The 20493-nt window shown below is 48.1% G+C and overlaps 2 protein-coding genes across 6 annotated transcripts in view; one reads left to right on the forward strand and one right to left on the reverse strand.

Moving 5' to 3' along the window:
* SGF29 (SAGA complex associated factor 29) overlaps positions 1-20493 on the forward strand; it is a 49453-nt gene that overhangs the window by 13854 nt on the left and 15106 nt on the right. For both annotated transcript variants that reach the window (XM_032243099.1, XM_032243100.1), the window contains exons 2-9: positions 12092-12181; positions 14849-14924; positions 15600-15672; positions 18171-18235; positions 19152-19281; positions 19351-19497; positions 19626-19661; positions 19769-19931. In XM_032243099.1, the coding sequence (XP_032098990.1) occupies positions 12107-12181; positions 14849-14924; positions 15600-15672; positions 18171-18235; positions 19152-19281; positions 19351-19497; positions 19626-19661; positions 19769-19931 (765 nt within the window). In that variant the 5' untranslated portion in view covers positions 12092-12106. The remainder of the gene's footprint in view (positions 1-12091; positions 12182-14848; positions 14925-15599; positions 15673-18170; positions 18236-19151; positions 19282-19350; positions 19498-19625; positions 19662-19768; positions 19932-20493) is intronic.
* Positions 7552-20493, reverse strand: part of LOC116526626 (sulfotransferase 1A3-like) — a 20130-nt gene continuing 7188 nt past the window's right edge. For all 4 annotated transcript variants that reach the window (XM_032243103.1, XM_032243102.1, XM_032243104.1 and 1 more), the window contains 3 exons: positions 15709-15715; positions 11366-11371; positions 7552-7594 (listed from right to left, as the gene is read on the reverse strand). In XM_032243103.1, coding sequence (XP_032098994.1) covers positions 7567-7594; positions 11366-11371; positions 15709-15715 — 41 coding nt within the window. In that variant the 3' untranslated portion in view covers positions 7552-7566. The remainder of the gene's footprint in view (positions 7595-11365; positions 11372-15708; positions 15716-20493) is intronic.

Below are 20493 nucleotides of genomic sequence, written 5' to 3' on the forward strand. Positions count from 1 at the left end.
GGAGTTTCGCTCTTGTTGCCCAGGCTGGAGTGCAATGGCGCGATCTCGGCTCACCGCAACCTCCGCCCCCTGGGTTCAGGCAACTCTCCTGCCCCAGCCTCCTGAGTCGCTGGGATTACAGGCACGCGCCACCATGCCCAGCTAAGTTTTTGTAGTTTTAGTAGAGACGGGGTTTCACCATGTTGACCAGGATGGTCTCGATCTCTTGACCTCGTGATCCACCCGCCTCGGCCTCCCACAGTGCTGGGATTACAGGCTTGAGCCACCGCGCCCGGCCTGATTTTTAAAATATTATTTTTATTATGGAAATTTCTAGCCATACAGAAGTAGGACTGTATAAGGAATATCTATGTTGAGCATAGTAATATGGGGTCTCCTCTGGGTAGAGATGTTCAACCCATGAGTATCTTAGTTCATTTGGATTGCTGTAGCAAAATACCTTAGTCTGGATATTTATAAACAACAGAAACGTATTGCTCACAGTTCTAGAGGTGTCATCCTTGAAACACAGAGCAAGCCCTCACCAGATGCTGAATCTGCTGGCACCGTGATCGTGGACTTCCTAGCCTCCAGAGCAGTGCATTTCTGTTGTTTATACATTATCTAGTCTAAAGTATCTTGTTATAGCAGTCAAATGAATTAATACAAATTCGTACCAGAAGCGGGGTGCTGCTATAACAAATACCTGAAGATGTGGAAGCGGCTTTGGAACTGGGTAGTGGGTAGAGGCTGGAAGAATTTTGATGTTCATACTAGAAAAAGTCTACATTGTCAAGAACCGAGCATTAAGCACAGATCTGGTTAGGGCACAGGAGGAGAGCTGTGGAGAAAGCCTCAATCTTCTTCTCAGAGATGCCCTAAGAGGGCGTGAGCAGAATGTTGGTAGAAATATGGATGGCAAAGGCCATCCTGATGAGATCTCAGATGGAAATGAGGAACATCTTAGTGGAAACTGGGGGAAAGGTGATCTTTGTTATAAAGTGGCAAAGAACTTGGCTGATTTGGGTTTGTGTCTGTTGACCTAAAGGGTCAAGCCTAGGCAAAGTTAATGTAGAGTTTATTTTGGCCAACGTTGAGGACTGCAACCTGGGACACACTTGTAGGTTGCCTTGGGAGTGCTCTGTTTGGCCTTTGTTACAAGCAGATTTTTAAAGGCAAAAGGGAAGGAGGAGTGGGCTCTCACGAAGTTGTTTGACAGGGGCTGGGCGTGGTGGCTTATGCCTGTAACCCCATCACTTTGGGAGGCTGAGGCGGGTGGATCACCTGAGATCAGGGGTTTGAGACCAGCCTGACCAACATGGCGAAACCCCATCTCTAATAAAAATACAAAAATTAGCCATGCATGGTAGCGGGTGCCTCTAAACTCAGCTCCTCAGGAGGCTGAGGCAGGAGAATTGTTTGAACCCAGGAGGCAGAGGTTGCAGTGAGCCAAGATTGCGCTATTTAAGCCTGGGCAACAAGAGCAAAACCCCGTCTCAAAAAAAAAAAAAAAAAAACAAGTTGTTTGACAGGAATTCTCACTGGTTTACAGAGATAACATGAATTAGTGACTGGTTATACGTTATTGAACTATAGGATATGAGAAATTACGGAAAAATGGCATTTTATGGCTACTTTAGAGTTAGTCAGTCTAGAGCTCACATAGCAAGTGACTTCGTGAGGTAATTATTTAGCTTAAGTGAGCAGTGAGTCATGACTACTGTTGCATTTCAGTGCTGCTTTGGGCCTGACAATTAAGGGGAGTGCTCACATTCTTCAGATTAAAAGTTTCTTTTATTTCTCATGTCCTAGTGTTTTGTGGGAGAACTTAAGAGTGATGAAATCAGATATTTGGTGGATGAAGTCTCTAAGCAAAGTGGTGAGGGGGCAGCATGGTTTTTCTTGATGGCTTATAGTAAAATGTGAGAAGAAAGAAACAAATACGGAAAACCAAAAGGGAAACAGAACTTAAGCATTTGGAAGATTTTCAGCATGGCCATGTTGTAAAGAATGAAAAAGTAGGCTGGGCACAATGGCTTACACCTGTAATCCTAGCATTTTGGGAGGTTGAGGCAGGCGGATCATTTGAGCTCAGGAGTTCAAGACCAGCCTGGGCAACACAGTGCAACCCCGTCTCTACAAAACATTAGCCGGGCATGGTAACATATGCCTGTGGTCCCAGCTTCTCAGGAGGCTGAGGTGGGAGGATCACTTGAACCTGGGAGATTGAGGCTGCAGTGAGCTGAAATTGCACCAGTGTACTCCAGCCTGGGTGACAGAGTGAGACCCTGTCTCAAAAAAAAAAAAAAAAAAAAAAGGAATAAGTGTATTCAGAGAGAATATGAAGGGTGTGGCCAAGCCATCCTTTGATAAGGAGACTAGTATGGATGTGGAAGCCAGGCACTACTCATCTAGATAATGGAAGGACGACCCTGAAGGCATGTGGGGGCTGTCACCCCCATCACAGACAAGAGTGCGACTGCTCTACTCAGAAACCCACTAAAAATAAGGAAAATAATGATGGAAAAAGTCAATGACTCTCCACCTCTAACTTTGAGGACGGGATAGAAAAATGATCCTCAGGCTCCACTCTGAGGAATGGGGTTAGCGCCCTTATGAAAGAGGCCTGAGAGACGTGTGTTGCCCCTTCTGCCATGTTGAGAATGCAGTGAGAAGGTACCATCTTTGAAGCAGAGAGTGACACCGGATATACTGGGGCCTTGATCTTGTATTTCCCAGCCACCAGAACTGTGAGCAATACATTTCTGTTGTTGGCCAGGTGCCATGGTTCACGCCTATAATCTTAGCACTTTGGGAGGCTGAGGTGGGCAGATCACAAGGTCAAGAGATTGAGACCATCCTGGCCAAGGTGGTGAAACCCCGTCTCTATTAAAAATACAAAAATTAGTCGGACGTGGTGGCATGTGCCTGTAGTCCCAGCTACTCAGGAGGCTGAGGCAGGAGAATCGCTTGAACCCAGAGGCGGAGGTTGTAGTGAGCCGAGATCGCGCCACTACATTCCAGCCTAGCGGCAGAGCGAGACTCTGTCTCAAAAATAAATAAACAAGGCCGGGCGCGGTGGCTCACGCCTGTAATCCCAGCACTTTGGGAGGCCGAGGTGGGTGGATCACGAGGTCAAGAGATCGAGACCATCCTGGTCAACACGGTGAAACCCCGTCTCTACTAAAGCTACAAAAAATTAGCTGGGCATGGTGGCGCGTGCCTGTAATCCCAGCTGCTCAGGAGGCTGAGGCAGGAGAATTGCCTGAACCCAGGAGGCGGAGGTTGCGGTGAGCCGAGATCGCGCCATTGCACTCCAGCCTGGGTAACAAGAGCGAGACTCCGTCTCAAAAACAAAAAACAAAAAACAACAAAAAAATAAATAAACAAAAAAAAATTATTTTAAATACAAAATTAACCAGGTGTGGCGGCACACACCTGTGATCCCAGCTACTTGGAAGGCTGAGGCAGGAGAATCGCTTGAACCAGTAGGCAGAGGTTGCAGTGAGCCAAGATCCCACCGTTGCACTCCAGCCTGGACAGCAAGAGTGAAACTTCATCCAAAAAAAAAGTAAATAAATAAATTTCTGTTGTTTGTAAATTTCCCAGTCTATGGTATTTTGTTATAGCAGCCCAAACTAAGACAATGATGATAGAAAATTCTGAATCTTTGAGAAGCCCTCTGGGCTGGGGATCAATTTGGAAGTCGGTACCGTGTAGTTCATAGTTGATGCGGTAGTTTGCAGAAGCCAAGGAAAGCCTATACTTTAAGAAAAAGGTTTGGAAGAGTCAATGTAAGGAAATTCAAAGTGACCCTAACTGTGGAGTTGGGAGTCAGAGAAGGAGAGAGCTAGGGTGAGAAATACAGTTAGTGCTCGACTTACGACCACGATTGGTTCCGACAGACCGGTCGTAACACGATTTGGTTGTAAGTTGAGTAGGCTGTATGTACAGTACTGTGAAATGATGTTATAAAAATCTTTAAGTCATATTTTATCATAATTTTCTTTCATTGTTGTTATATATCATGATTTTCTTTTTTTTTTTTTTTTTTTTTTTGAGACGGAGTTTCGCTTTTGTTACCCACACTGGAGTGCAATGGCGCGATCTCGGCTCACCACAACCTCCGCTTCCTGGGTTCAGGCAATTCTCCTGCCTCAGCCTCCCCATATATCATGATTTTCTTTGTTCATTTTATGCCATTTGTATCATCTCTACACCATTTTGTTTCTTATTTTTACATTTGTCAGGTTTAAGTAAAACACTGCATTACCAGTACAACTGGTTTAACTTACAAAATTACAAAATACAGGTGCATACAAAAATACAAAATACAGGTGTAAAAAATACCATAGGAAACATTTTCCCAATTGCAAAACATATCAAGCTATATAAACACATACGAAACATTTTATTGGCCGCTGGTGCTTGGCTGCGGATCGTTGATGTAGTCGCCTGAGGCAGCAGTCGGAGTTACCGGAGCTGGGTTTTTCATAAACATGGTGAGTTTTGTCTGAATTGTATGTTTCTTTTTTTCTTCATAAATTTCACAATACGGACGAAACACACCGTGCGCCATCTGTTCAATCCTTGCAAATCGTTCGATGTTTGGGTCCATTGCTTCGAAATGTATAAGAAGTTTATTGGGAGGGGTTTGATGAAAAACATCCAAGACACAAAACACAAATTGCTGTACCGAGTCTGGGATAACAGTTGAAATGGTGCACGCGGAGATGGTAGTGCTGCCGGAAGCTGGTCCGCACTGTCGTACGCCCAGCTGGGCAACGTTTGCACTGCCAGACGCGGAGCAGTCGTGGCTAGCGATTGTGGTCGTAAAGTCGAATGGCCGTTAGTTGCACAGGTCGTAAGTCGATCAATACCTGTAGTGAAAATTAGAAAAGTTTTTCTAAGCCCCTGACACTACTGAGTGGTGATTGATTATTGATAACAGCAGAGATTTCCGTTCTTGCCCAAATTGCCGCTAGTGTGTTGGGGAAGAAAAGATACACAAACAGCAGCTGACTAGAATGTCAATTTCTTTTTTTATTTTTATTTTTTGAGACAGAGTTTTGCTCTTGTCGCCCAGGCTGGAGCATGGTGGCATGATCTTGGCTCACTGTAACCTCCACCTCCAGGGTTCAAACAATTCCCCTGCCTCAGCCGCCCAAGTAGCTGGGATCACAGGCACCCGCCACCACGCCTGGCTAATTTTTGTTTTTTTGGTTTTTTTGCAGGGAGTGGGGATGGAGTCTCACTCTTTCACCTAGGCCGAAGTGCAATGGCGTGGTCTATGCTCATTGCAACCTCCGCCTCCTGGGTTCAAGCGATTCTCATGCCTCAGCCTCTGAGTAGCTGGGATTACAGACATGCACCACAGGCCTGTCTAATTTTCGCATTTTTAGTAGAGATGGGGTTTCACCGTGTTGGTCAGGCTAGTCTTGAACTCCTGACCTCAGGTGATCCACCCACCTTGGCTTCCCAAAGTGCTGGCATTACAGGCATGAGCCACCGCGCCCAGCCTAATTTTTGTATTCTTAGTAGAGTCAGGGTTTCACCATGTTGACCAGGCTCGTCTCTGACCTCAGGTGATCCACCTGCCTCAGCCTCCCAAAGTGCTGGGATTACAAGCGTGAGGCACTGCGCCCAATAGAAAGCCAGTTTCTAAATGTATGTTGCAGAGTCCATGTTGGTTACAGAAAGAGTCAAGCAAGAGAAAAGTATGGCCTCTTTAGGACTAGTAGGTAAGTGCAGGCTTGAGCCAGAAGGGAAAGGGCTTTGCAGGTAGGAGCGGGCAGGCAGCAACGTCACGTGTCAGAGATAGTGTCAAGGGGACAGGCCAGAAGGAATGTCAGCTGAGCTGGGGAGACATCGCTGGGTATGATCCAGTGCTACAGCCTGTCTCTCCCTGTGCCTGCCTCCTCTCACACAGCCCCCTCTTCTGTCCTGGCGTCTCAGCATGAAGATCCCCCCAGCCACATGCTCATGTTCCTTCATGTCACTTTCCTCCATTCAGCACCCCCCCACACCCTCCACCACTTGATGTCCTCCCAACCCTACTCCCAGACACAGTAACCTACATTTGCTTCCTACACCCACTTCTGTGTGTTGCCTTCTGTCTCTTCCACTGAAAGTGTTTTCCCCAAGGTCCTCAGTGACTTCCTCAGCTTTGGGAGACCCCTCTGAGTCCTCTTCTGCGGCATTTGGTGCTGTTAATTATCCCTTCTGTGACTTTTCTTCGGTGGACATACAGATTGGGAGATGGCACCACACAGCGGGGAAGTGGAGGTGAGGACCTGGGGTGTGTGGGAGGTGGCCAGCCTCCAACCTGGAGGGGGAGCTGGAGGGGGGTGGCCTTCGAACTGCGAGGAGGAAGGCCCTAAAGCCAGAGGAGATCGGGATGTCAAGAGGCTACGTCAGAAGAAGCAGAGAAGGCACTCACGCTTCCCCTGCAGAGGCTGTTGGCCCTCTTTATGAGAGGCTGGTGAGGACAGAGCTCAAGAAGTGGGTTGGAAAGTGAAGTGGGGACAAGGAAGCAGCAGCACATCCCTGCACAATTTAGGGAAGAAGTTCTGCCGGGAAGAGGAACAGAGGTGGGGGACCTTTAGAGGAGTTCAGAAGCTCTTGTGTTTTTTTCAAGATGAGCTCTCCTAAAGTATGCTTGTTCGCTGGTAGAGGAGAAAGGATGATCCGACAGTCAGAGGGGAGATGGGGTTCAGAACACAAATGAGTGACCATTTTTTGCCCCCTTAGGGTGAAGGCAGAGGTGACAGGCATTGCTATACAGAGCTTGTAGTTTTGATGGTGGGAATAAAGTCTCTGGCTTCCCTTCCGAGTGAAGTAGGAACCTCAGATATCAGCTAATAGGACCCAGCCCTGGGTCTGAGGGCAGCAGCAAGGATATTGAGAAGAGAGAAGGTTTGAAGTATGCTTACGGGAAGGCTAACCGTGTGACCTGGCCGCGTGCTTGCAGCACCTCTCGCTGTCTGTGGTGGTGCCATGTAAAGTAAAACCCCCTGTCCAGTGGTGGGGCTGTTAATGGGGCTCAGCTGCAGGCATGTGGAAGGCGGACCGCTGATTTTGTTACGGGTGGAAGGTATCTGAGTTACCAGCAGCAAATCTGTACGAGTTCGCAGCAGCCACACCTCTTGCCTCAATAATTCGACTGAGTGGCACGAGGCAGAAAAAGAGGCTGAGGCAAGTTTCAGATCAGGAGTGGCAGTTCATTAAGAAGCTTTGGAACAGGAAAGAAAGGAGATCCAAGTGGGCACTGAGGTCCAGTGCAGTGTTTAACCTTGATTGTAGGCCATGCTAGGACATTCCAGGGTCAAGGCTGGCGCCTTGCCCATGATTCCTCCTTAGGGTGAGCTGCCTGCATGCACAGTGCACTCCTTACCCTTGGGAGGTGAGCACACATAGTGTGTGTAGGAAGTTGTACGGGTGCCCTTCTAAGGCCTTCTTCCCTGTTCTGGTGATGTTCCCCTGGGAGGTCATGTGCTGCCATTTGGTCTCTTAATGTGCATGCCCAGGAAGTGGCATCTCCCTGGTGTCTGCATTCATTGAACACTTTAGTGCATCAGGTGTGGACCATCAGGAAATGACCTCTCTCTGGTACCAGCTGCCAATTTATCACTTTTAGAGAGGCAATGTGGTAATTGCCAAACCATCACCCAACTTTCCTAGTGTGTAGGGGAGAGCCCTCTCCTGCTCTGCTCGTGCCTGTCTAACTCTCTTATAACAGTTTCAGCCAAGATTCCTGCTTTAGCAGGAGAGAATAACCCTTTCTGTGCCAATCCACACCTTCCTTGTCTCTCCACTGAGCTTGAATCTTCTGTCCACACCTTCACTTTCTTTGTTCTGGCTCACTGGGGCTCTTTCCCTTTTCCTCACTTAGCAGATAATCTCTAGCCTCATCAGTTCCCAAGACTTTAGCAACAGCCTGCATGCTGATCATTCTCAGATTTATCCACTCCCAATCTTTGATCTAAACTCCAGTTTTATTCTTTTGTGTGGTTTTAGCTAATGCAGCTAGGGAGGCTAAAGCAACTTCATCCTGGATGCTAATGCATCGTGTTGACTTCTGATTAATTCCAGTTCTGGGAAGGACTCCAAGATTTCCAGTTTGTCTCTTGTTCCTTGTGGTCAATAAATCTTTACCGTAAATCCTGCCTGGGGTCATATAGCCTTGATGTTATCATACTTCAATTGTCTGGTGCGGCCCTTCCGAACCACCCCTTGCCTGCGGTATACAAGCCCTGAGGGTAGTGGCACCAGGATCCACCATCTGGTCAAGACACAGATGTAGCTTCTGTTCCTAGGTCTCTAAATGTTTCTAAGGGAATATGTTCTTCTCTAGATGACGGTGCGTTATGTAAAGCTGTGGTAGTAAAAAGTGTCATACATGTGAGACAACATAGATCAATATCACAAGCAACCAAAAGAAACAGAAACTGGACTTGATAAAAATTAAAACCATGTGCTTCTAAGGACACAACTCAATAATAAGACAACTGGCCAGACGCGGTAGCTCACACCTATAATCCTGGCACTTCGGGAAGCCAAGGTGGGCAGATCACCTGAGGTCAAGAGTTTGAGATCAGCTTGGCCAACATGGTGAAACCCCATCTCTACTTAAAAAAAAGAAAAGAAAAAGAAAAAAGAAAACATGCGCATACAAAAACTTGCATGAGGCTTATAGCAGCATGATTCATAATAGCCAAAAAAATGTACTTAACCTGATGTCCATCAGTTCATGAATTGATTTGTAAAATGTGTTATAGCAAAACAATGGAATATTAGTTAGTAATAAAAAGCAAGTGTAGGCCTGGCATGGTGGCTCATGCCTGTAATCCCAGCACTTTGGGAGGCTGAGGTGGGTGGATCATCCAAGGTCAGGAGTTCAAGACCAGCCTGGCTAACATGGCAAAACACTGTCTCTACTGAAAATACAAAAATTAGCCAGGCATGGTGGCACACATGTGTAGTCCCAGCTACTCAGGAGGTTGAGACAGGAGAAGGACTTGAGCTGAGAGTCAGAGGTGGTAGTGAGCTGAGATCGCGCCACTGTCCTCCAACCTGGGCGACAGACCGAGACGCCGTCTCATAAAAAAAAATAAAGTGCAGACTATGCAAATCAAAAGAGACAGAAAGTAAGAAAGTAAATAATATTTGCCTGGAGATGGGTGGCCATGTACCACGTGTTTAAAGTGTGCAACTCGTTGGTTTTTAGTATATTCAGAATTTGGCAACCATCAGCACAATTTTAGAACATTTTCATCACCTGGCCAAAAAAAAAAAAAATACCCATTAACTGTCACTGTCTTTTCCCCTGACCCTTCCCACCCAGCTTCCAATGGATTTTGGCTATTCTGGATATTTCATGTAAATGGAAACATATAATATGTGGTCTTCCATGACTGCAGCTTCTTTCACTTAGCATAATGTTTTCAACATTCATTCATGTCATAGCATGTCTCACTACATCTTTTCTTTTTACTAGCAAGTAATAGTCCACCCTATGGATATCACACTTTATGTATTCATACAGTTTCTCTACATCCTTCCCAACTCTTGTCTCTTTTTTATTGTAGGTGTGAAGTGGTGTCTTTGGTGGTTTTGACTTGCATTTCCCAATGGCTAATGATACAGAGCATCTTGTCATGTGTTTGGTGGTCATTTGTATGTCTTTTTTGGAGAACTGTCTATTCAGATCATTTTTGTATGTGGGCTGAGGTAGGGAACCAGATGCATTCTTTTACATGTGGATATTCAGTTGTCCCAGTAACATTTGTTGAAAAGATTATTCTTTTCCCACTAATTTGTCTGGACGCCGTTGTTGAAAATTATTCGGCCGTTTTGGTCTCTCAGTTCTGTTCCATTGAACTAGATGTCTGTCTTTATGCCAGTACCACGCCATCTTGATTATTGTAGCCCTTTTTTTTTTTTTTTTAAGTTAAAACATCTATAAAGTGGAAGTGGGGGCCTCGCTATGTTGCCCAGGCTTGTCTGGACCTCTGGTTGCAAGCGATCCTTCTGTCTCAGCCTCCCAAAGTGCTGGGATTGGAGGCGTGAGCCTCTGGGCCTGGCCACAATTGATTTTTGTTTATTGATCTTGTATCCTGCAACTTTGCAATTAGATCTAACTTTGTTCTTAGTCCTAATCGTTGTTTAGTGGATTCCTTAGGGTTTTTTGTATACAAGGTCATGTCACGTGCAAATGGAAATAGCTGTACTTCTTCCCTTCCCATCTGGATGCCTTTCAGTTCATCTTATTGCCTCATTGCCTTGGCCTGTGCCTCTAGGACAGTGTTGACTAGAAATGACAGGGACCTACGCTCGTCTTGTTCCTGACTTAGGAGAAAGCTTTTAGCCTTTCACCTTTAAGTCTGATGTTAGTTGTGTGTTTTTCATAGATGCGCTTCATCAGGCTGAGGAAGTTCCCCTCTATTCCTAGTTTGTATGTTATTATACTTTTAAATAACTGCAGCAGAGCCTATAAGAAGATACAAATAAATACATGGGGAGAGGTTCACAGTTTGTTAAGTGAGGGGAAGAGTTTACTCCATTCAGTGTGAATCTGATCTCTGTGGGTAGGAGGATGTGTTAGTTGAACAATTTTTTTTTTTTTTTTTTTTTTTTGAGATGGAGCCACGCTCGGTCACCCAGGCTGGAGTACAGTGACACGATCTAGGCTCACTGTAACCTCCGCCTCCTGGGTTCAAGCAATTCTGCCTCAGCCTCCCAGGTAGCTGGGATTATAGGCACATGCCACCATGCCCAGCTAATTTTTGTATTTTTAGTAGAGACAGGGTTTCACCATATTGGCTAGGCTGGCCTGGAATTCCTGACCTTGTGATCTGCCCGCCTCTGCCTCCCAAAGTGCTGGGATTACAGGCACGAGCCACCACACCCAGCTGAACAACCTTTTTTTAAACAATAAAAATAGAGACAGGATCTTGCTATATTGCCCAGGCTAGTCTTGAGCTCCTGGACTCAAACTATCCTCCTACCTTTGCCTCCTAAAGTGCTGGGATTACAGGTTTGAGTCACTGCACCCAGACTGAATAAACTTTGTAAGATGTAGGCTATTGTATAAAATTTCAGCACCCTAAAAAAACTCCCCTTATTTTATCTTTATGCCTTTATCTTTAGGCATATGCCCATTTTCACCTAGTTATACTTTTGGTTACTTTTGGTTGTCTTTTTACTCTTGTTCTAATTATCTTTTTTTTTTTTTTTTTTTTTTTTTTTTGAGACAGTCTCGCTCTGTCACCAGGTGCCAGGCTGGAGTGCAATGCATGGTCTCGGCTCACTGCAACCTCCACCTCCTGGGTTCAAGCAATTCTCCTCAGCCTCAGCCTCCTGAGTAGCTGGGACTACGCGCCACCACGCCCCGCTAATTTTTGTATTTTTAGTAGAGACGGGGTTTCACCATGTTGGCCAGGATGGTCTCGATCTCTTGACCTTGTGATCCGCCCGCCTTGGCCTCCCAAAGTGCTGGGATTACAGGCATGTGACTCTCCCAGCTGGTTAGGTGGATGCCGGCAGTACTTGGGATCCCTTGGTTTGCAGCAGTCCAAGTCCCATCTCTGCCTCTGTCCCCACCTGGCTGTGTGTCTGGATTAAGGGCACACCCTATTCTACTATGACCTCATCTTAGTGACATCTTAAATACTTCTGTAAAGATCCTAATTCCCAGCAAGGCTACATTCCAGGTACCTTGGTTAGGACTACAGTGTATCTTATTATTATTATTATTGTTTAAAGAGATAGGGTGTCACTCTTGTCATGTAGGCTGGAGTGCAATAGCTCACTGCAGCCTCGACTTCCTAGGCCCTAGTGATCCACTCACCTCAGCTTCTCAGATAGCTGGGACTACAGATGTGTGCCACCTTGCTGGGCTACGTTTTTAATTTTTTTTGGTAAAGACAGGGTCTCACTATGTTGCCCAGGGTGGTCTTGAACTCCTGGCCCCAAGCAGTCTGCCCGCCTTGGCCTCCCAAAGTTCTGGGATTACAGGTGTGAGCCTCCCAGCCGAATGTATCTTTTGAAAGGGCACAGTTCAGCCCACAGCAGCCACTAACAGAATTCTCTTCTGTTGTCACTCCCCCACCAGGCACCCCTGTAGACAATGGCCCTTGTGTCTGCCGATTCCCGAATTGCAGAACTTCTTACAGAACTCCATCAGCTGATCAAGCAAACCCAGGTAAAAAGTCACCACCCTTCACTCTCAGATGGGAACACAGGCTTTGATGCACTGAGCTGTGAAGTGGGGGTAGCATTTGTGTTCAGAGAGATTGGACATGCAGGAACCAAGATGATGTCATAAAGGTGAGAGGAGGGGAATTTGGGGTATGGCTGTAATTCCTCTTGGATTTTCTCCATGTACAGGATTTCATGATTGATTTTAACAGCTATCCTGAGTTAGAATTCACATGCCATACAATGCATCCATTTAAAGTGTATATAATCCAGTGGTTTTTCGCAACTCACAGAGTTGTGCAATCATTACCATGATCAATTTCAGAACATTTTTAGCACCCAACAAAAATACCCCATATCTTTTCCTTCTACCTCATTAATCCAGGCAAACAAAAACACATTTTTTTTTTTTTTGAGACAGAATCTCACTGTGTCATCCAGGCTGGAGTGCAGTGGCATGATCTTGGCTCACTGCACCCTCCGCCTCCTGGGTTTAAGCAATTCTCCTACATCAGCCTCCCGAGTAGCTGGGCTTACAGGCACACACCACCACGTCCAGCTAATTGTTTTTGTGTTTTTAGTAGAGACAGGGTTTCACCATGTTGGCTATCTCTACTAAAAATATAAAAATTAGCCAGGTAGGGTGGCTGGTGCCTGTAATTCCCAGCCACTCAGGAGGCTGAGACAGGAGAATGACTTGAACCTGGGAGGCAAAGGTTGCAGTAAGCCAAGATCGTACCACTGCACTCTAGCCTGGGCGACAAGAGTGAAACTCCATCTCAAAAAATGAATGAATGAATGAATGAATGAAAAAAAGATACTGGCAGATTATGCATTCCATTCGGTCATCCACAGTTAGACCTGTTTATCATCATCCCATATAACCAGGGTGTCCCTCAGACGGCTGCCATCTCACCTGTCAACTTTTAAAAGTAGGCATGGTCCTGACAAGATGCACGGCTTCGCCCTTTCAGGCACCCATGTAACTGATCTAAGAGATGGCATTCTCTTACTCTGAGCCTCTCTTGAAGTATGACTACAATAGTGTATTTTCCTCATTGCATAACCCATTTAATTTGTTCTGTTAATTTGGCTACTATTTCTCCTCTCCATTTGTGATTGGTTTTCACCCAAACTTTTCCACCTTTGGAAGGGATGTTAGCGCCAGGTGCGGTGGCGTGTGCCTGTAGTCCCAGCTACTCGGGAGGCTGAGGGGGGAAGATCGCTTGAGCCCAGGACTTCTGGGCTGGACTGCTTTATGCCCATCAAGTGTCTGCACTAAATTTGGCATCAATATGGTGACCTCCCGGGAGTCAGCGTCCACCAGGTTGCCTAAGGAGAGGTGAACTGGCCCAGGTTGGAAATGGAGCAGGTCAAAACTCCCATGCTGATCAGTAGTGGGATTGTGCTTGTGAATAGCCACTGCACTCCAGCCTGGGCAACTGAGCAAGACTCTGTCTCTTTAAAAAAAAAAAAAAAAAAGGAAGGGATGTTAGCTTGGGCCACTGTGCTGGTCCAGATTGCAGCAGCAGCAGTACTAGTCTAGCAAGTATCTCCCCAACCCCAGTCCATTCCTGTTCATATAGGGTGGGGTCACACAGGTACACACTATCAGGTGTCTCGAGCACTGGGCAGCCATGTTCACTGTTAACCCTATTTTGCAGGTTGAGGTAAAGGCACAACCCACCTGTTAGGCACTTAAAAATTCTCACATAAAGGCTACAAAGCATAGTCATAATTTTTTGCTTAGGTGCCGTCCTGATTTCCAGCATCTGCAGTTGCAGCTCTCATCCCAGGACCACTGATATGGGAGGAATTGCAGCAGCGTTCTCCCCTGCCCCTTCTTCCCTGCATCAATTGATCATACCTGTATATGTCAGTTTCTAGACTCTGGAACCTGTTCTATTAATGTATATGCCAGTATCACACCGTCGTGATTACTGTAGCTTTGCAGTAAATTTTGAAAATGGGAAGTGTGAGTTCTCCAACTTTTTTTTTTTTCTCAAGATTGCTTGGGTATAATTTGGGTCCCTTGAATTTCCATATGAATTTTAGGATGAAGTTGTCAATTTCTGCAAAGAAGTCAACTAGAATTTTCATGGGGATTGCACTGACTGTATAGATTGATTTGTCTCTTTGATAAAGTACTATCATTAAAGATATCACTTAAGATAAAACTTTAATGCCTTTTTTTTTTTTTTTTGGAGACAGTCTTGCTTTGTCGCCAGGTGCCAGGCTGGAGTGCAGTGGCGCAGTCTTGGCTCACTGCAACCTCCGCCTCACAGGTTCAAGCAATTCTCCTGCCTCAGCTTCCTGGGTAGCTGGGACTACAGGCGCATGCCACCATGCCCAGCTAATTTTTTTATTTTTAGTAGAGATGGGGTGTCACCATGTTGGCCAGGATCGTCTTGAACTCATGACCTGAAAGTGATTTGCCCACTTTGGCCTTTCAAAGTGCTGGGATTATAGGCATGAGCCATTGCACCGGGCCCTTTAATGCCTTTTTAATGCTTTTGCATTAGTCAAAGGAGAAAATCATCTTGAACTTCTCCTGAATTTGGATTTAGGAAATGAGGGTCATGTTTTTGGGATGGGGCCTCTGGCCTGGCTCATAGGGTGCCATAGCAGCAGGGAGGGCCTCTGTCACGTCCTGCTGCTCTCCTCCTTACAGGAAGAGCGTTCGCGGAGTGAACACAACTTAGTGAACATCCAGAAGACCCACGAGCGGATGCAGACAGAGAACAAGAGTGAGTAGCTGGGCCCAGGAGAGGAAGGGAATGAGATGGGGGTGAGGTGGGTGGGTGTGGCCAAGCTTGGAATTAGGTGGATATTGTATTCAAAGTTGATTTGCATGTATCTGCATATTCAGAAATGCACTGCCCCTGAGGCAGGAGGGACAGCTTTCCCTTAGTCTGGGTGACCTGAAGAACTAAAATCCCTCCACTCTGAGGACTAGAAAGGCAGTGCAATGACACTACGTCCAGGGAAAGTTCCCCTTAGAGTGTACAAGCACCCTAGTTAGCTAGTGTTTTCTAGAACAGAGCTTCCTTCCCAGGTGGCCGCTCCATGTGCCCTGAGGCCTCTTAGGAGGTCAGACCCTGGGGCTGGGGCTTTCCTACTCTGGGTAACTCTGAGAATTGTGGTTTCCTGTGTCTTAACAAATATTTTCTGTGTGTGTCATGATGGGGAGAAGGTAAGACAATCCTCTCGCAGATGTAGTGATGGCATTTGTACCATATGGAAATGCGGACTCTTGGAGCCTGGGGTATCCGCCTTGGGAGCACTCCTGAGCCAGCAGAGCTCTGACTGTGGCCACAGCCTCTCTGTGCCTCCGCAAGTGTGACTCCGGTGCACGGAAGCAGCGCCACACTACTGCGCCTACCCTGGCCCTGCCTCCTTTTATTCCTCTGTTTCCTCTGCAGTTTCTCCCTATTACCGGACAAAGCTGCGTGGCCTCTACACAACCGCCAAGGCCGATGCAGAGGCTGAATGCAAGTGAGTGCACCCACCCCGCCGCTCCTCCCTCCTCACCTGGACACTGGGCTGCAGGCGCATTTGGACCAAGCCCCCAGCCTGCTTTCCTCCCATGGATAAGCCGATTCCTACTCCGAGCCTCTCCCTTGGGTCCCACCTTCCCTGGAGCCCACTGCTAGGCCCACTCTTTTTGTTACCTCTGCTGCTAACGTCTTTACAGAAGGCAGCAAGGTGTGAGTCAGCACTGCCATTTACTGGTTCTGTGACCTTGGCAGTCACTTTGGCTGAGATTCAGTCATTAAAATAGGGATATCAGGGACTGGGTAGCTCAGATCTGTAATCACAGCATTACAGAAGTGATTGGGAGGCCGAGGTTAGAGGATCACTTGAGTCCAAGTGTTCAAGACCAGCCTGGGCAACAAAATGAGACTTTGTCTTTACAAAAAATTTTAAAATTAGCTGAGCATGGTGGCATGTGTCTGTAAGGTTGGCTGGAAGGTCAACTCAGATGACCTGAAGGTTTTATGGTTCTGAGATGAAGAAGTTTCAGTTCCAGAAAACTGCTGCTTTTAAAATGATCTTAAGGCCAGGCGCAGTGGCTCATGCCTGCAATCTCAAGGTGGGCAGATCACCTGAGGTCGGGGGTTCAAGACCAGCCTGGCTAACATGGCTAAATCCCGTCTCTACTAAAAATACAAAAATTAGCCAGGTGTGGTGGCACATGGCTGTAATCCCAGCCACTCGGGAGGCTGAGGCAGGAGAATTGCTTGAACCCGGGAGTTGGAGGTTGCAGTGAGCCAAGGTCGTGCCACTGCACTTCAGGCTGGGCGACAGAGCAAGACTCCATCTCAAAAAATAAAAATAAAAAATAAAATGATCTAAAACCATTGTTTTCTTGAATCTCTATAGTGCAACAGCTGTAACTTTAGGAACTTGAACATTACATTCTTCTCCTTGGAGAACACAGTGGTTCTCAAGTCTGTCTGTACCAGAGGCTCTGTTTATTTGGGGTGGAGCTCCAACACTGGTATTAACGGTCTGACATTTCCTCACTAGTAGGATTCAGGGTTTACACTTTTGACACAGAAGAAATGTCCTTGGTGAGTTATATTAGACATCAGAAGATACTACCTGTTACACTGGTTAAAGTGGTCTTTTCTACATTTCTCCTGTATCAGATTGCTGCTATTTTCCCTTGTGTGATTGATTGATTGATTAAGACAGTATCTCACTCTGTTGTCCAGGCTGGAGTGGAGTGGCATCATCATGGCTCACTGCAGCCTCAAACTCCTGGGCTCAAGTGATCCTCCTGCCTCAACCTCCTGAGTAGCTGGGATTACAGGCAGAACACACCAGGCCCAGCTAATTTTTTTTATTTTTTGTAGGGATAGGGTTTGGCCATGTTGGCCAAGCTGGTCTCCAACTCCTCATCTCAAGTGATCCTCCTGCCTCCACCTCCCAAAGTGCTGGGATTACAGGCATAAGCCACCGCACGCAGGCCTACTATGGAAATATTCTTTGGGAATCTGAGATTTAGGATGAAGAAGCCTGCCTCCAGCAAAGCTCTGTGTTTGCTGCTTCTGCTGGGTTCCTTGGGTTCCTGCCACCCTGGAATCCCCATAAACTAACTTCACAGAAGGCTTCCTGGGGTTGTAAGGCCATGCAGGGGTACATCCTTCAGAAAGGAAGAGTTCCTTCCACCCAGCCCTGCTCTGAGTCAGCACCTCTCCCCAGAGTCTCCCCTCGTTTTTCGTGACCCCTGGGCAGACCTGAGGCCCCTGTCCTCCTCATCTCAGGAGGTGGGGAGAGGCTGCCAGAACAGAGCAGCCCTTCTGCAGGTTTGCCAAAGGCACTCACCTGTATCCTTTCCTCTCTGGGATCCTGTGTTCGCTTAGTTTTTGGCCAGCTGCTTCCTACAGTCTTGTTTTTTATGCTTTTAAGACTAAAAAACACATATTGAAGATTTCTAGTTTTCTTTTCTTTTTTTATTTGTTTTTTTTTGTTTGTTTTTGAAATGGAGTTTTGTTCTTGTTGCCCAGACTTGAGTGCAATGACGCGATCTCAGCTCACTGCAACCTCTGCCTCCTGGGTTCAAGTGATTCTCCTGCCTCAGCCTCCTGAGTAGGTGGGATTATAGGCGCCCACCAGCATGCCCTGCTAATTTTTGTATTTTTAGTAGAGATGGGGTTTTGCCATGTTGCTCAGGCTGGTCTTAAATTCCTGACTTGAGGTGATCACCCACTTCGGCCTCCCAAAGTGCTGGGATTACAGGCAGGTGCCACCGCCCCCGGCCGGGTTTCTAGTGTTCACCAGTGGGGTTGATCCAAATAATCCAGCCCTCCTTGACCAGAACAGGAAGCTGCATACACCTGTATTTGACCTGTGCAGGAGGCTCCTGGGGGAACCGCTAGAGACCAAGACTAGCCAGGGCCATGTAGCGAGAAAAACAAAAAAACGGAAAAGAAGTCTATGCTACGTGCTTCAACCAAACCCTGTTTCTCCCTTCTCCCTGCCCTCAGCATCCTACGGAAAGCTCTGGACAAGATTGCCGAAATCAAGTCTCTGTTGGAGGAGAGGCGGATTGGTGAGTGGGAGAGGACGTGCTGGGAGGTCCTTGGCTAGGAGGAGGGAGGCCCTTCAGGCAGCGGTCACCCTCCCGTGGAGGCCTGCGGCCACCGCCTACTCAGATCCTCCCATGGAGGCTCTGGCAGACTGGCTCTGCCCCTGAGAAGGGACAGGAGATCATTCTCAGTGCTCAGAAGCAGGGGTTTCCCAGTTGTTCCTCAGCAGCCAGAGGTCATCCTGTGCCCGCTTCTCGTCTCCTGCCCCTTCTGGGGCCTAGGCCAGTGGCCTACTCCTTCCTACCACAGCCCATGCCCATCTCTTGCCCTGGCTGGTTTCTGCAGAACCACACGCTGTGTCTTAAAGCCTGCCTTCCACACCCCTTCAGCCTGCATTTCCTTGGCTCTCCTACTGTTCTGCCCTCCCAGCAAACCCACGGTGGGCAGACTCTTGGCACGTCAGTGTCCCCATGTGGCCATCCTGGTTCTGTGTGAAGTTGAGGTGTGCAGCCGTGTCTGAAGAGGTCCAAGGCGCACACTTAATATTTTTTTTAACTTTCTGTTGAGTTACAACATATATTAATAGAAGAAAAGTACACATAAGTACAGAGTTCCATGAAATATTCACTAACTGAACACACTCCTGTAACCACCATTCAGATCAGCAAACAGCCTGACCAGCAGCTTGGAACCCCACTTTCTTCTTGGTTTCTCCCACTGGGTGCCTGCTGTGCTGCCATCTCACCCATCTGTAGTTGAGCACAGCAGTCCCTATGAGTATTAACACCTGGCTGATGGAGTGAGGGTCCTGCTGGGCCCTCGGGCTCACTCAGGAGCTGGGGCTCCTAGTGACTTCTCCAACAGCTGGGTACAGGGCGCTAGAGGGGGTTAAAGCCAGCACCTGTCCTTGTGACCTCAGGGCTTCCTTCCTTCCCGCAGCGGCCAAGATCGCGGGTCTCTACAATGACTCAGAGCCGCCCCGGAAGACCATGCGCAGAGGGGTGCTGATGACCCTGCTGCAGCAGTCGGCCATGACCCTGCCCCTGTGGATCGGGAAGCCTGGTGACAAGTGAGGCAGCAGCTGCAAGGGAGGGGCTGGTGCCCAGGGGCTGGGACTGATTCTTAGTTTCACTCACAGGCCCCCACCCCTCTGTGGGGCCATCCCTGCTTCAGGGGACTATGTGGCCAGACCTGGAGACAAGGTGGCTGCCCGGGTGAAGGCTGTGGATGGGGACGAGCAGTGGATCCTGGCCGAGGTGGTCAGTTACAGCCACGCCACCAACAAGTGAGTGACCCCAGCCCCAGGGCCGCTCTTTTGTCACAGTACCTGCCTGGGCTGCCCCCACCCTCCTCACTCCCTGACAGGGACCACGACCCTGGCTGCATCCAGTGTTTTCATCCTTTTGTCTGCAGGTATGAAGTAGATGACATCGATGAAGAAGGCAAAGAGTGAGTGTCCAGGCCAGGGCAGGGCACAGAGCCTGGGGGGTAACATAACAGCTGGGAAGGAGCATCCCCACCTGGCCACAGGTTGACACTAGTCTCTCCACCCCCAGGAGACACACCCTGAGCCGGCGCAGGGTCATCCCGCTGCCCCAGTGGAAGGCCAACCCCGAGACAGACCCCGAGGCCTTGTTCCAGAAGGAGCAGCTTGTGCTGGCCCTGTATCCCCAGACCACCTGCTTCTACCGGGCCCTGATCCACGCGCCCCCACAGCGGGTAAAGCAGCCTCCAGTGAAGAGGCCATGGGTGATGTCAGAAACAGGCTGATAAGACAGGCTGGGGGTCCATTCCCTGCTCCCTCCCCCTTGTCTTCATCTCACAGCCCCCAAGCTGACAGGACCCACCAGCTGCCCTCCCTCTTCCACTCCAGCCCCAAAGGCGACTGTCCCCTTGCCAGCCCTGGCAGCCTTTGCAAGCCCCGAATCAGTGGCTTCCCTTCAGCAACCCCAGGAGAAGCAGCTGCGAGATGGAACACTCCTGCCCTGAGCCCCAAGCTCCTGCCCCCTCGTGCTCCTGGTGACATGGGACACAAGCCACCTGAGGCCAGGATCCCTGCCTGCCACCCTCTGGGTTTCCTTCAGTCCTCTGAACACAGAGTCCCCAAAAGGCAGCAGACCCTCCAGCTATGGCCCTACTGGGAAGGGAGCGAGTTCCCTTCCTCTCCCTGCCTTTTCCCTGCCCTGGGCCTCCCGCCACTGAGAAAAGAGCTCTGTAGCAGCAGGAACTGGGCCGAGACTTCCTGACCCCAGAGTGAACAATGACAAGATTGGCTGAGAGT

Source organism: Sapajus apella, unplaced genomic scaffold (assembly GCF_009761245.1).
Source record: "Sapajus apella isolate SASKATOON/1434 unplaced genomic scaffold, GSC_monkey_1.0 scaffold51, whole genome shotgun sequence".
NCBI classification, from domain to species: domain Eukaryota; kingdom Metazoa; phylum Chordata; class Mammalia; order Primates; family Cebidae; genus Sapajus; species Sapajus apella.